The 13654-nt window shown below is 41.9% G+C and overlaps 1 protein-coding gene across 3 annotated transcripts in view; it reads right to left on the reverse strand.

The window, feature by feature from the left end:
* Positions 1 to 1888: 1888 nt before the first annotated feature.
* Positions 1889 to 13654, reverse strand: part of UBE3A (ubiquitin protein ligase E3A) — a 31162-nt gene continuing 19396 nt past the window's right edge. For all 3 annotated transcript variants that reach the window (XM_032956451.2, XM_032956450.2, XM_032956452.2), the window contains 7 exons: positions 12136 to 12280; positions 11140 to 11345; positions 10270 to 10434; positions 9282 to 9437; positions 8318 to 8391; positions 7871 to 8014; positions 1889 to 7465 (listed from right to left, as the gene is read on the reverse strand). In XM_032956451.2, the coding sequence (XP_032812342.1) occupies positions 7345 to 7465; positions 7871 to 8014; positions 8318 to 8391; positions 9282 to 9437; positions 10270 to 10434; positions 11140 to 11345; positions 12136 to 12280 (1011 nt within the window). In that variant the 3' untranslated portion in view covers positions 1889 to 7344. The remainder of the gene's footprint in view (positions 7466 to 7870; positions 8015 to 8317; positions 8392 to 9281; positions 9438 to 10269; positions 10435 to 11139; positions 11346 to 12135; positions 12281 to 13654) is intronic.

Here is a 13654-nt window from a genome sequence, read left to right on the forward strand (position 1 = left end):
GATGATGATGATGAGAGAGAGACGCAGACTCCCAAATATACATCAGCAGGCATCATCAGGGTCGGGATGGAACCCACGACCTCCTGCACACCAGGCGAGAGAGTCAACATCTCCTAGCCACAGCAGCGTCCCTCTTTACTGTGAATGGCCATTACGCGAAACGTCGCCTATTACACACTTTTAAGGCAGTGCTAATTGACGAATGTGTTTGATTCCTACTCGTGCACCACTGCCAACGCAGACTTTTCAATTTGAGCTGTACAGTAATAAGTTAACAAAGGAGTCTATGAAAGACTCCTTTAGAGGCTGTGGTTATTTATAGTTATTTAGATATACACAGAGGGATGATGTATTTATATTTACACACACAGCGGGATGATGTTACAATAATGCCTAGTGTGCTAGGCAAAGCTGCCCGATTGACGGCATTAACCACGGTAATCCAGATTTGATTCCTTGCAAAAAGGTTTCTATTTTGTGTTGTAACATCTGAACACAACTGTTTTATTGCCAGAAAGGCTAAAATCTATTCTTATTTTTCATATTTTTGTCGTGACGTAAATGGTGTCACTAGGGTGTTCGCGCCAGCTACTGCTACAGGAGTGCAACAGTGCGTCTGGAGCCTCTCTCCAGCACCAGAGTGAGTACGGCGTGTCAGCCAGCCCTATGGGGCATAGTCCTGCCGATGTCCTGAGAGAGATGGGCAAGTGAGCACGTGGTGGCCTGAGTGGGGCACGTGATGCTGGGTCGGGATCCTTCGGGAAAGGTCTCGAAGGGGGCGTGGCCGAAGGCGGAGCGAGGCCACGCCCAGGAGCATCAGGGGGCAATCCCGAGCGTGTTGTGGGCTCGTCTGTGGAATCAAGCCTGGGGTCCCGCGTCTCGTCGTCTCTGGGTCTTTGTCTCGAGTTAACTCGCTACTCGCATCGTTAGCCACATCACCTGCTACCCGAGTTACGTTCAGTGTTACCCGCTAGGGAAGTTGTTAAATAAAGGTGTTGCCACCCAGTCCAGAGTGTGTACCTTCGTGTTGAACACAACACTTTGATACTGGCAAAAAGGTCCCATGATAAAACTGCTCACCCCCAGCTATAAATGCTCTTATAGTGCATTGTCTTTGTGCTGTTCGCCTTTCGGCGTCCTCTGGTCTGACACTGGTGGCGAGACTAGGCCATGAAGAAGCTTGCTATCTCTGGTGCAGGCCAATCAGTTTCAAAGACAATGCCATACATTCTAACCAGAGCGCGTTGACTTGCATGTTCACCACAAGTACTGTGTGGTTAATGCAGACTTGATTCCTTGCAAAAGGTTTCTATTTGGTATTTGAACATCCTGTTTTATTGCCAGACAGGGTAAAATCTATTGTTATCCACTGCTGGATGAAGGCTTCCCCACATCACCACCCCCTCAGTGTCTTGGAATGCTACGCCTAACATAAACACGTAAACAAATGTCTTCGTTCAATCTCGTCTTTTCTATCCACTGCTGGATAAGCTCCCTATGCGTTTATCAACCACCATGGGCTTGTGAAGACACGATTAATCTCAGTACTGTGCATTCGCTGATCTCATCACCCCAAATTTGCGGTGGTCATCCTCTGTTGATTCGTTGGCTGTCATTCCATCACCATGATGTGTCCTACCCAAGCACACTTTTTAAAGTCAATGTGATGTCTATTAAATTGGTTTCCCCATAAATGTGTTCCAACTTTCTTAAGAGTACAGTATATCCGAGCACACATCTCTTAGCTACTTGGCAGTCTGATGTGCAATGCTAGATGCACATTTCCCAAACTTTCGATATATTAGCTTTGCATTTCCAAGATCCGACTTAGCGTATGTTAAGTGGCTCCCCCGTGAGACATACAGAACACAACGGAAGAGACGATCAGTGAAAATTTTATATTATTTTATTCTCCGGTTACACAGTCACAATGCGACAACTGTGATAAGACACTCCTCTGTGTCTGTCTCAAAAGCAAATGTGAAAATAGCCAAAAACACCAGACAGATGCCCTTTCAAACAAAATAATAAGATAACAAAAACACATGGTTCATATTGATGTATTAAAGATTGCCAACAGGTTTTGAGAAGTGGATACTAAACACAGCTGCACATAGCTAATGCTGGGCTGACTTTAAAGCCCCATTAATTACGGAATAATAACATAATTTAGAGGGGTGGTTATAGTCAGTGCATGCATATGTTAGTATCATGTTGTCGAAACCCATTGACCGTTTCTCGCATGTTCTAATTATACAAGCAGTGACAAGGCTACTAAATAAGCTGTTATTCAACTTGTAACAATGTACAACGTAGCTTACACCGTATACTGAAAACATTCCAGTACACTTTTGCACCATAGATTGCAATTTAGTTTTATACACATATATTCCATCAGTTTATTTTTTGAAATTATACAATACGTTACCTTACCCTAAATTTCAGTTGGTTGTTATTTTGTGTATGAGACATTAAAGAGTTATACACAGCAGGGGACAAGCAAGAGTACAAAGTACTGTATATATCTGTCGGAGTGAAACTTCGATTGTTTTAGTCCGGTCTGCAAACAGCCAGTCACAATTGCTCATGACCTGCATCCACATCTTGAAATCCCAAGTCTGCCACTACTTACTTAGCAATTCAGCAATCTATTACATTAAACCGGCCAAGGACAAACCACCTAAATGTGTTAATGCATTATATAATATACGCTACAGTGGCCTTTAAAAAATATGCATTGAGGCCAATGTTGTTAAACTACAGAATGGAATACGATTCTCAAAATTACGTGAGCGAGTAGTCATCGGTGAAAGAAAACACTTCATAATTTAAGCAAGTAAGTTTTAACAGCTGTCCCTAAAGATGCATTGGTGTGTAAAAAATAAAACATTGTCAGAACGTTATTTTAAAATTATATGCTGTGAAGGGTCAGTGACCCATTTCACCTTAACTTGACATCCAAAGCCCCACGCACTGTCGCTGTAACTGTATTGTGAAACAAAAGTTTCTGGATGAAGCTAGGTTAAACAGCTGCAGGGCATTATGTTTGGATGAATAGCACGAGCTTCCCAAGCATGCAAAACCTTATAAGGGGAGACATTCCAGGATGATGCGACACACGTGGTTTCACATTCGCCTCAGGGATGTGCCACATTTTAGAGGAGTTCATTTAAAATACATTTTAAAAATAACAAAACAAAGAATCCCCTCTTGGGTTCGCCAATACAATTCTGCACACTGTCCCAAATTATCTGCGCTTTAAATAGACACTCAATTGTAATGTTGCATGTAATGCATTATCCTGAAAATATTCAGATGTGAAGCAACAAGCAAAGCACAATAAACATTGCATATAAACATTAAACACAGCAAACCTGCGTGAACCAATACCTGCAAGTAACTAAAAGGAATCTATTGGGCATCTCTGGTTTTCAAGTGCATTTTGACTGACACCCAGTTAAAGCCACTAATGATGTCAATTTGGGAGCTAAGAATTATGTTGCACTCCACCAACATTTCTCTTACAAACAAAAGCAGTGACTGCAAAATGCACTTTTTTATTTTAACAAGGTCTGGATAATTGAGGGTGCATGTACACAGTAAGGAAACTCCATACATTCATGTTTTGTTACACACCAAGTTAAAAAATGCATCGTTTAAAGAAAACATTACAGGTTCCACAAGGCATTGCTGTAGAAATGTGGCATGTTGTACACATTATCCTTGGAATCAGTAAAATTCCCTTTACGCTCGAATCAAGTTGGTCTCCGACAGTCTCCTACCCTGTAACTTCTAAGTGGTATTGAATAGGACATCAGACATGATCGCCATGAATGCTGATGCACCTGAAGACCCGATGCACGAAAAGTTATTAAAATACCAACTCTAAACTCCAAAACATTTACAGAGCTGTGCCAGTGCAGTGAGTTTCAAGAGACCACGTTTGTTTCCAGAAAGACGTTTCCCCATAGCGTGTTTTAACCCTTCAAACTAAAATTTGTGAGAAAATGGATGTTACAAAGAAATCACTTTAGCAATAAGACAATAGGTTCATGATTGGCTGCTTGTGATCGCTAAGCCAAATTGTTCACATACTGCATCCTGTTACATTTCCTTCTCTGCTATGCTGTGGAAATAAATGTTGTGTACTAATCCAGCCTCACATTTAAAATCTAACCTTCTTAGGTCTTGAAGGACCATGGATGTTTGGTACAGCACTTCTTGTTCACTTCGTATCTCCTTACTCGTATCTCCTATTCGGCCCCAAAAAAGGATCCCAATGCACTCAGTGAAAGCTTAAGAGATGCTGCATTAAAATCAAATCAAGCAATAGTAGACCAATCACTGGTGCTCAAATTAAAATACAATCAAGCAAGAGTCGACAAATAACTGGTGCTCAAATATGTACACTTGTTCGATGCAATGACGTGGCTTGCATTCTGAACTTGTGTTAACATGGTGAGAACTCCCAGGCACTGCCAAAATCTAAGTATACACCATCAACCTATGAAACACTGCTGAAATTAAGTTCTCAGAAAAGCACAACCAACATCAAAGGTCCACGATCTATGGGTGTGGCCTTATATCAGCTGACTTTCTCGTTCATACCAAGTCTTGACCTCAGCTCGACTTAAGATCAGTGTCGTCGCCACCATTGTGAAAATGAAATACTCATTGGCCAGCAAAGCATGAGACTTACATTGCCACTATTTAGCACAAAGCCATCAGTTTTCAGTAATTAATTGCAATATTTAAGAACATTGAAATCACCATCTGCTCTCCTTTCAGGTTATGTTAATTCGTGCCTGCATTTACTCCGAAGTTAAAACTTGTTAATGCGTGTTGATGCAAGCGATACAAGTACTGTTCCCAGTTTGCTACACAAAATACAACAATTGGAGGGACACTATTGGAAACGGATATTACACAGGACAATAATTGAAATAGGGATAAGCATTAAAATGATTAATTATAGCAAATGACAGCAGGGATAAGTGCTTCTGTAAAACTGAATTTGATATTGAAAATAAATTTACCAACGGGCTTCGAGAAGTCAAGTTTGGAATCGGTGGATGTTACCTGCGATGACATTTAAAAACATGGACACTAACACAGGGACCAAAGATTAAATAGTACAAAAAGCATGCAATATGCATTGGGAATTACACCGTGACAGAGAAACAAAAGGATTAAATGTAAATTAGAGAGACATCATATGGACCGTCAACGAAAGTGGGCTCGGGCAGGACATGACTGTAAGGGGATTGATGACTGGTTCGTGTGACTGGTGACAAATCGCCGGCCGAAGGCAAAAACGTGCCTGATAGGATGACCGCCAGACATGGAGCGATGAGATTAACTCATGTGCACGAGATTATTCGTGGTATCAGAAAACGGTGAGGTTTTCATCGAGTAATAGCCTACAACTGATGGTGATCGTGAAGCGAAAAATATGCTAAGGTGCATTCCCCTTTATTGTGACCTAAAGCCAAAATAATTTACAAGACTCCTCTCGATGGCAAACAAATTTCTTTGTGGAGATGGACACACACAAATATTAATTTCAATGGCTTTAGAAACATCAGCAAAAGTTTAATTTAACAGAGTACATGCACAAGTGCCATATCAGATTGTATTTATTTTTTACAAAATACGGGAAGTGTGGTCTCAGTAACGTGGAGGGCTGTCAATACATGGCAATAATATTCAGAGATTTCTGCTTTTAAAATCACATTGGTCAAGTCCCGTTAAAAAAGGGCATGACCAAGGTAAGGTGGTGTGCGGTATGCTTCAGTGTGCAGAAAGGGTCGATCGCAATGGGGTAGTTTCTTTTAAAAGTACAAGGTGTCTCTTGGAAGACTTATAAACCAACAGACCAGTCACGGTAATTTAGCGGCAGAGTGCTTATATTAAATGGACAAATTGACGTTTGTGTCCCTTGACAAAAAAACACGTTTACTAAACTATCTTGACAACTGGACATATTTCGGTATAATAAGTGCCCGAGCTAAACTACAAATGCTGTGGATGAACCATTTAAACCGCAACTCAATGCTGAGCACCTGACAAGACAGTGGTGACATGGAACATTTACCGTGGATATTATCGTATCTCAGCTCCGTACACATCTATAAGAACCTTTTCATTGAAAAAAACTATAAAGGCCTTGATTTTTTTGTAATGGATTTCAATTGTATGTATTTTCATCTGGCTTTACAAGTTTGGTAATTTGGCGTACGCCAACAGAAGTTTGGTTTATAACATTTGCCATCGGTAAGTAGTTATTGCAACATCTGCCACAAATGCATGCTTTACAATTTATCTTTCACTGTAAACATCACATTCACCACTGCAAACACAAAATCATTGCTCAAGATGGACAGCCATAGTAGTTGTAAAAGAACGAGAAAGGAAAGTCACAGTATTTCGTTTTTTAAGCCTTCTATTTTTGTACCTATCATATAGCAAGTGCTGTGATTTTAAGGGCCCAATATAATAAATAAATGTACGTGCTTCAACAATATGCAGCTCTCAAAATGTTTTGACTGCCCCACATAAAAGGGTTTACTTTAGCATGTGTTACACTATGATATTAATTTGGACAGTTTATTTAAGCCGCGTTTGGACTATTTCAATCGGTGTACATTTACTACTTAAATTATGCTTAGTTTATTAAATGGTTAGTTAAAAAAAATGAGTATGCAGTCATGCAAAGCGTTCAATTCGAATCTCGAAAACAATATCTTCAGGACCAGATGACAATGACCGCTCTCTTACTCTGGGCTGTGGCGGTAGCAAATAAGAATAGAGCAATTTTATCATTATTTTTAAATGTTTGCACTTTAACAAAGAAGAAAAATATGTCAAATGTAACAAAAATCTAAAATGTGAAAAACCTTAATGACAGTGGGGGAAAATCTTTAATTCAACAATGACCACAAATGTTTTTACGTCAAAATTTATATATAACAAAATAAAAAATGTATGAGAACAACTATAAATTAGCAGCAACATACATGGGCATTGAAGGAAGAATGAACAAAGTAGATTTTAACAACACTCTTGTGATGGAAAAAAAGTCTCCCAAAACTGTGGCTGTCATCATTTAGAACAGTCATAACGAGTTCGGAAGCAAATTAATAAGGCTTGTGAGGGGTCTTACTCGCTGCTATCTTTGTGGTTTCATTGATTTTGGCAAATCATTGTAGCCTTGCTGCAAAGCCTGTGCTGAGTTGCGGCCGGGAGGCAAAACTAAAAATGTGTTGGCCCAACTGGTGGGGATTTCCTCCGACTCCCCTTCACACCACCCCCTTTCCTGGAGGCTGGGCAGTGGCTACAGCATGCCTAGAGCATGCCAAAGCCCTTGGCGTGGGTGATGGCTTTGAGCAGCCTCTCCTTGAGCTTTTCCCGGCTGCTATACTCGGGAAGCAGCAGCACGTTGAAGCAGGTGTGTGCCGTGGGCAATCTGCGTGGCACAAGGAGGCGGGGTAGGCAACATTGAAAACATGTTTGTCGAGCGTTAGCACAAATTCCATAAGCCACCGTGTGTCGTTTCGCCAGGTGAAACCACGTTAATATACAAGACCCATTTAGTTTTGATGAACATCTGACTTTCTGCTCAACAAAGTGTAACAAGCTTCGGTGAGTATCTTGAGATTGGCGAGAGATATGTATGGGATTTGAATTAGAATGCTGTTTCGGACTATAATTTCTCCCCTATTATGTTAGTGCGGGCATTAATAAACAGGTCTCATAAAGGTAACAATGTGCAATGAATAAACGAGGGTGGTTTAGCATGCGTGTTTCACGGAGTGAGCGAGTGACACACAACAGGGGTAAGACCAAGGCAGTGAGTCGTGGCTCAACTGACCTGTCCGAGTCGGGGCCGTTCTTGGCGATAATCATTTTGAGTTTTCCCAGACCGCCGACAGGTGCCCGGTCTGTGCCGGTGGTGAACTGAAGGAACAACCTCTTTTTGTCTTCGCAAAAATCGTGCACCGTGTCCCAGAAGTCTCTGCAAATGACAGACGAAATGAGAATACTTGATTGGAACACTGTCACAACAAAGTGAGTACAAAGCCACCAAAGGTCACCATGTAAGAGATATGAACCAAACACGCTGAAATATGGACCCCTCCATTACGGTGTTTGGCTCATCTGAAATAAAATAAAAGTTTACGTCACTTTTATGGTGGGCAACAAAATTATTTGTAAACCAATTTATCCTACGATAGCTGAAGTGACAACTTATTCGACAAATCAGCAAGGCTTCTTTGCATTTAATTACTCGGTACATTTGAGTCTGAACACAATGTACCTTATAACTCTTGAACTTTTATTGAATCCACCATCATATTCCGTTGCATCTTCTAAGGCATGGAAATCCAGCACCTGGACAGGATGCACACAATAAATTAATATTCACAAACTAAGAGGCAAGCAATTATTTGGATTACAAATAAACATTTTGCATAGGCCTGATCATTGGTGCTTCAGCACCTAAATTTAAAAATTGGAATGATCCAGCAAATACATCCGTTTGAATAATAAATAACAAAACAATATCAACAAGATAAACTTTTGCAAAAAAATATAAGCTCAACAACCATCCATGTTCTTGGTTCTTTCGGTAAAGTTACGTAGAAGGGAAACAATAAAATAATAAAAATATAAAACAATAAAATTATCACGACGTTTCGACTGCAACACAAGCAATCATCATCAGGTGTGAAAACCACAACAAGAACATTCGAAAAAAGTGGCGTTTTTTTTCGTTTGAAAGCCTTGCAGTGGTATAACCATAATATGGACAAAAACCACACGGCATAATATTAATACAGATGTACAAGCATTTAATGTTTAAAGTACAAAGTTTGCTTTCCAGACATATGTAAATAATATACACACAGACATATATAAAGGATGTTGGGGCTGGACAATGGACCTGTGGCCAGTTGCATGAACATCTCAAGTGCAGCTTTCCTCTACTTTCAAATTGAAATAAATTTAAGGTAAGGCAAAATACCGCATGATATGTGTTACGTACGCAACTGTCTACAGTCATTTTCCATGCTGTACTGGGCTATATCAGCACTGTAGTCTTTGTATCATCTGCGAATTAAAAAAAATAAAAACTGCAAAGAAAACCTAAACCAGATTGACAATAAAACCAGCAGCTAAAACGTTTGCGTGTGCACATACGTAGAGAGAAAGACGCTTTAGTTTATCGATGGCCATTGGGGGCCATGACTGCATGACAGACCGAGGGAGGCAAGGCTCACCCGGCTGCCGCACACGAGCAGCTCCACCTCCTCGGGCCGGAAGAGGGCCTTCAGGGGCGACTCGCTCGTCACCATGTGGAAGCCCCGGCGGAACGCCTTGAACTGCTTCTCCACCGACTGGTTGAGGATGTACTCGGCGTACAGGTCGACAAACTCCTGCGCTCGGACAACACGATACCCCATACGTGAAGACTCGGACACTTCCCTGCACTTGATAGAATTCAACGGAATGCAGTGTCGGGTCGATTGATAACAACAACGCTCACAGGTTCACTCCAGTCGCTCGCTCTCTGGCTGTTAGCCACCTCCCTATCAATATTCAACCACTACTGTTCCTGTGAACTTCACCCATGTTGAGGACTCTACCCAACTGCTTTGCCGCATCCATATTGTGTTGAACCACCACACGTTGCAAGGTCACAACACTTCTCTTTCTGCTTGATTCCTCTTACTGCTCGAATTCTGTCTCAGTCTCTTTTTCCTGAGCTTGTATAAACCACGTATAGCCACGCTGCTCAATGCGGAGCGGTGAAGGCGAGGATCTTATATATGGGGTATAGTAGGACATTTGATTTTGCTGCCCTGCACTCTGCTTCCCACAATAGAATCCTCCAGTTGCCTAACCTACTTCATGATATAAGTCTATGGGTCATACGTAAGCCTCGTGGTATACTGTTCATCTATTCATCTTCTGTAAGCCAATGTAAGTCTATGGGTTAATTGTATGTCTACATGTCCAAAATCAGTCTCCGGGATAAATGTAAATTAATGGGTCTAATGTAAATCTGACCAAAATAAATGAATGGGTACAATATTAAGTCTCTGGGCCCTATTATTATATACCCAACCAAGCTTCGTGGTCATATTAAAAACAGGATTTTGAAGAGGACTCCTTGTTATGAACTGACAAGCATTATTCTGCTCTTGCCTCGGGGACAAATACCTTGAAATGACACATTTCTGTTGTAAATAAAAAAAAACTCGCCACCTTTTTGTTGTCATTAGTGACAGGAATGTCCTCGCCATTCTCCTTCAGATCTTGAGTAATGGGGGTGCCAAACATGTCAAAGTACGAGATGCGAAAGGTAGCCATGATGTCGTCCTCCACGCTGCCTTCGTAGGCCAGCAGGTCCTTCAAGCTTTGGTATAACGCCTGCGGGCGGGGAGCGGGGGGGGGGAAGTAGAGGTCATGGGGTGCCGTTCAAATCACAGCCTCGGTGTCGCGATCACGCGAGCCGTAAATCCCCGCCACGCCATGAGAACATGCGATCTATTTTTGCGTCATAATTCAAATGACGCCGCTTCATAGTAGACTTGTAAACAAATCGCTTATCCGCCCATTAAAATTTATTGTTACGGTCACAATACGCTCAATAAATCATACGTGCAAGAAAGGATTGCTTTTTTTTTATGAATGCAAATGTTAAGCCAATAATTTATTTTGGCTGGTCGTCAGAATGAATGAGACAAAAAATTAGACAGCAGCACGAATGAGACAAAATACAAAAATAAGTTATTGCAAGCCTTACAAGAGAATACAGATGAGACAGAGTACCATGAAGACAGTAAGACATAAGACAGAGTACAAACAGTACCAATGAGACAGACAGTACCAATGAGACAGTGTAAACCAGACAGCAGCGATTACAAGACTGGCAGTACAGGCAGTGTGAAGAAGATTATAGCTACAAAACAGTACAAACAAGACAAAAAAAAAGAACGGATAATTGAACTGAAGTCCAAATTGTCAAGATTGTTGATATTTACTTTAGATGCCAACTACTTCTTAAAAAGTAGAACCAAGAGTGAATTATACAGAGGAGCCTTGGCCCCAGACAGGTGGCGGCACTGCACGTACCGGGTGGGAGTCCGCGAGATCGTGAAAGGTCCCCCGCTTGCCCATGAGCTTGCGGTAGACAACCATGGGGAAGTGGATGTCGAGGATGCAGTTGTTGTAGATGGCGAGCCCCAGCACGATGCCGATCAGCGTGAACTGGCCCTCGTTCTCCAGCGACGATGGATTGAACCAGAAGAGCCTCGTCGACTCGTCAAAGGTGAACATTCCTGCGCAGCAAGGTCACGGCAAGTTCAGTCTATGGCAAAAGCAGGCGTCAACGGGAACACAGAAAAACAATGCTATATCCCCAAATAAAGTCCTTCGTATTCCAAATGCCAAAATGAGAATGACGACCCTTGCGTGTTAGAAAAAGACAACTGAGAATGTACAATGTGAGCCAGGTTAGGACAATGACCAGCCTCTTACAAATAGTCATGTTATATAAAAGAGAATGCCCTGTAATTATATTATGCAAAAGTGACTAAGTTAAACGATAGCGGCGTAAAGAAATGTTGATTCATCGTTTCATACAGACTCCCACAATACAGCCATGGGGAGGAACACCATATGATATTACTTTAATACCTTAGTAAGATGGCACTTTAGGTAGTAAAGAAACAGTAATGGAGGGAACTTATGCTTCCCATCCCTGGTCAACAGCTACTTGGCCCGTTTCTCTTTCCATCTATTTTGCCAAGGGAATATTGCACTGAAATATCCTGCAAAGAGAGCAAACTTCCTCCTGAGATTATTCCTACTTGCGAGGTGTCTCTTCCTCTGTGGTCCTTCTTCGTTTCATCATGCAGATGGTGGGATACTGTTATGGCAGACACCTTTCAGCAGCTGTGCTATTCGTGAGAGAGATGAGAAAGCTTTGGCAAGGTAGCGGCATCAATGACTTTGGCTTTCCTGACATCGTCACCTTGCTTTGACTGTCTGATGGACCTCAATGTTATTTTGCCGTTTGTTAATGAGGCACGTGTGCGTGTATCATTATGGGAGAGTCGGGTTGCTCACCTATATCAGGGTTGAAGAGCTCCTCCACGACGAGCTGGAAAAACTCCTTGGAGACGCCACCTTCGTCCACACCCTGCTCTCCTTCGAACTCCACGTACAGCTGTTTCTTCAGGTCCGCGGGGTTCTCCATAGCAATCATCTCCAACTGACGACAACCAAAACACCACCAAGGGCAACCACGCCAGCGTCATCATTTTACCACAACGCCATCATCATAATTGCGACCGTGATGTGGTCACACCAGGTACACATCGTCAGTATCACAACAAATCACCATGCTAGAACCATAGCCACAATGCCAGCAATCCAATTATCAGAGAGAAAGTTGCTCAGTTAAAGCGCCAACACGTGGCATTTTATCACTTGGTGCAAAGTACTGGCAAACCAGTTACAGTAATGTCAAATAAGCAGCAGCAGCAGAGGGGGCCCATTATTAGTTTACTGTCAGACCAAAGTTTTCCCGTGTTTGTCCCACAGCATCTCCATTGACGGGAAGCTCTCGGTTATCTTGCCACACACCCCAGCGATCCTTCCAAGTCTGCCGCACCACCGGCCACTCCAGCCGTCCCTTAAAGCATGGTGTTGTGTTTTGGGCAGGGTACATTGAAAAAATGTTTTGCGATTTATAGAAAAAAAAAATTCTGACCCCAAGTGAATCTCTATAGGGGGGAAAGTAACACCCTCTGCTGTTTGTTTGGCAGATAACTACTGGAACTTGATAACCGTTAACATTGTGGCTTTGTATTTCACGTTATACAGGAAGGTCTGTATTAATTTAATGTAATCCTAAGACTTATATATACATACAAGTGCTTTAAATGGATGAGTGACGGTTAACCTGTTTAATGAAATCACACGTACTTTGTTAGTGAACACAAAACATTTTGTAACATCAATCGAAACAGTAAATTCATACACGAAAATCAACAGGCAGGCATGTATATTAAAATCCTAACATCCTAACACCAAATGGAACACAACAACCTAAACTCAGGTGATAGATCGTAAAAGTCGGGGTCGTATGCAGCCCGATCTTTATGTAGCATCAACATACACATAATCAGTTTTAAGGAGCTAACATCCGCAGTCCTCAAACATCCAATTTATGATCATTCCAATAAACACCCCCATCAGTCAAACCGAAGAACTCCAGTAAGCTGACCTTTATAAATTTGCACAAAAAGTAGAAGAGGTTGGGCCTGCAGGTTAAGATGATGATGTTGCAGCCATGACATTATTTGCTCATGCCACTGCTGGCGTGAAAGGTCTCTACTATAGGGGCTCTCAGAGGGCAACTCTAGAAAGCATTTTGGCCTACCTTTCAATCCTGACCACACATCTTGTAAGAGGTTGGAGACCCACAATTTACCCCATCACACGCAAACTGCCAATAGACTGTGGTGCATCCATTTCTACTGCTAGCCGGACAGAGGCGGTGGGGGATTTAACACGTGTCCTTCGTTTCAAATGCCGCGCGCCAGGAGATCGAATCGGCCACCTCTGGATAACAAGTCCACTT

This window comes from Petromyzon marinus, chromosome 18 (genome assembly GCF_048934315.1).
Source record: "Petromyzon marinus isolate PM22_M1 ecotype Great Lakes invasive population chromosome 18, UKy_Petmar_22M1.pri1.0, whole genome shotgun sequence".
NCBI classification, from domain to species: domain Eukaryota; kingdom Metazoa; phylum Chordata; class Hyperoartia; order Petromyzontiformes; family Petromyzontidae; genus Petromyzon; species Petromyzon marinus.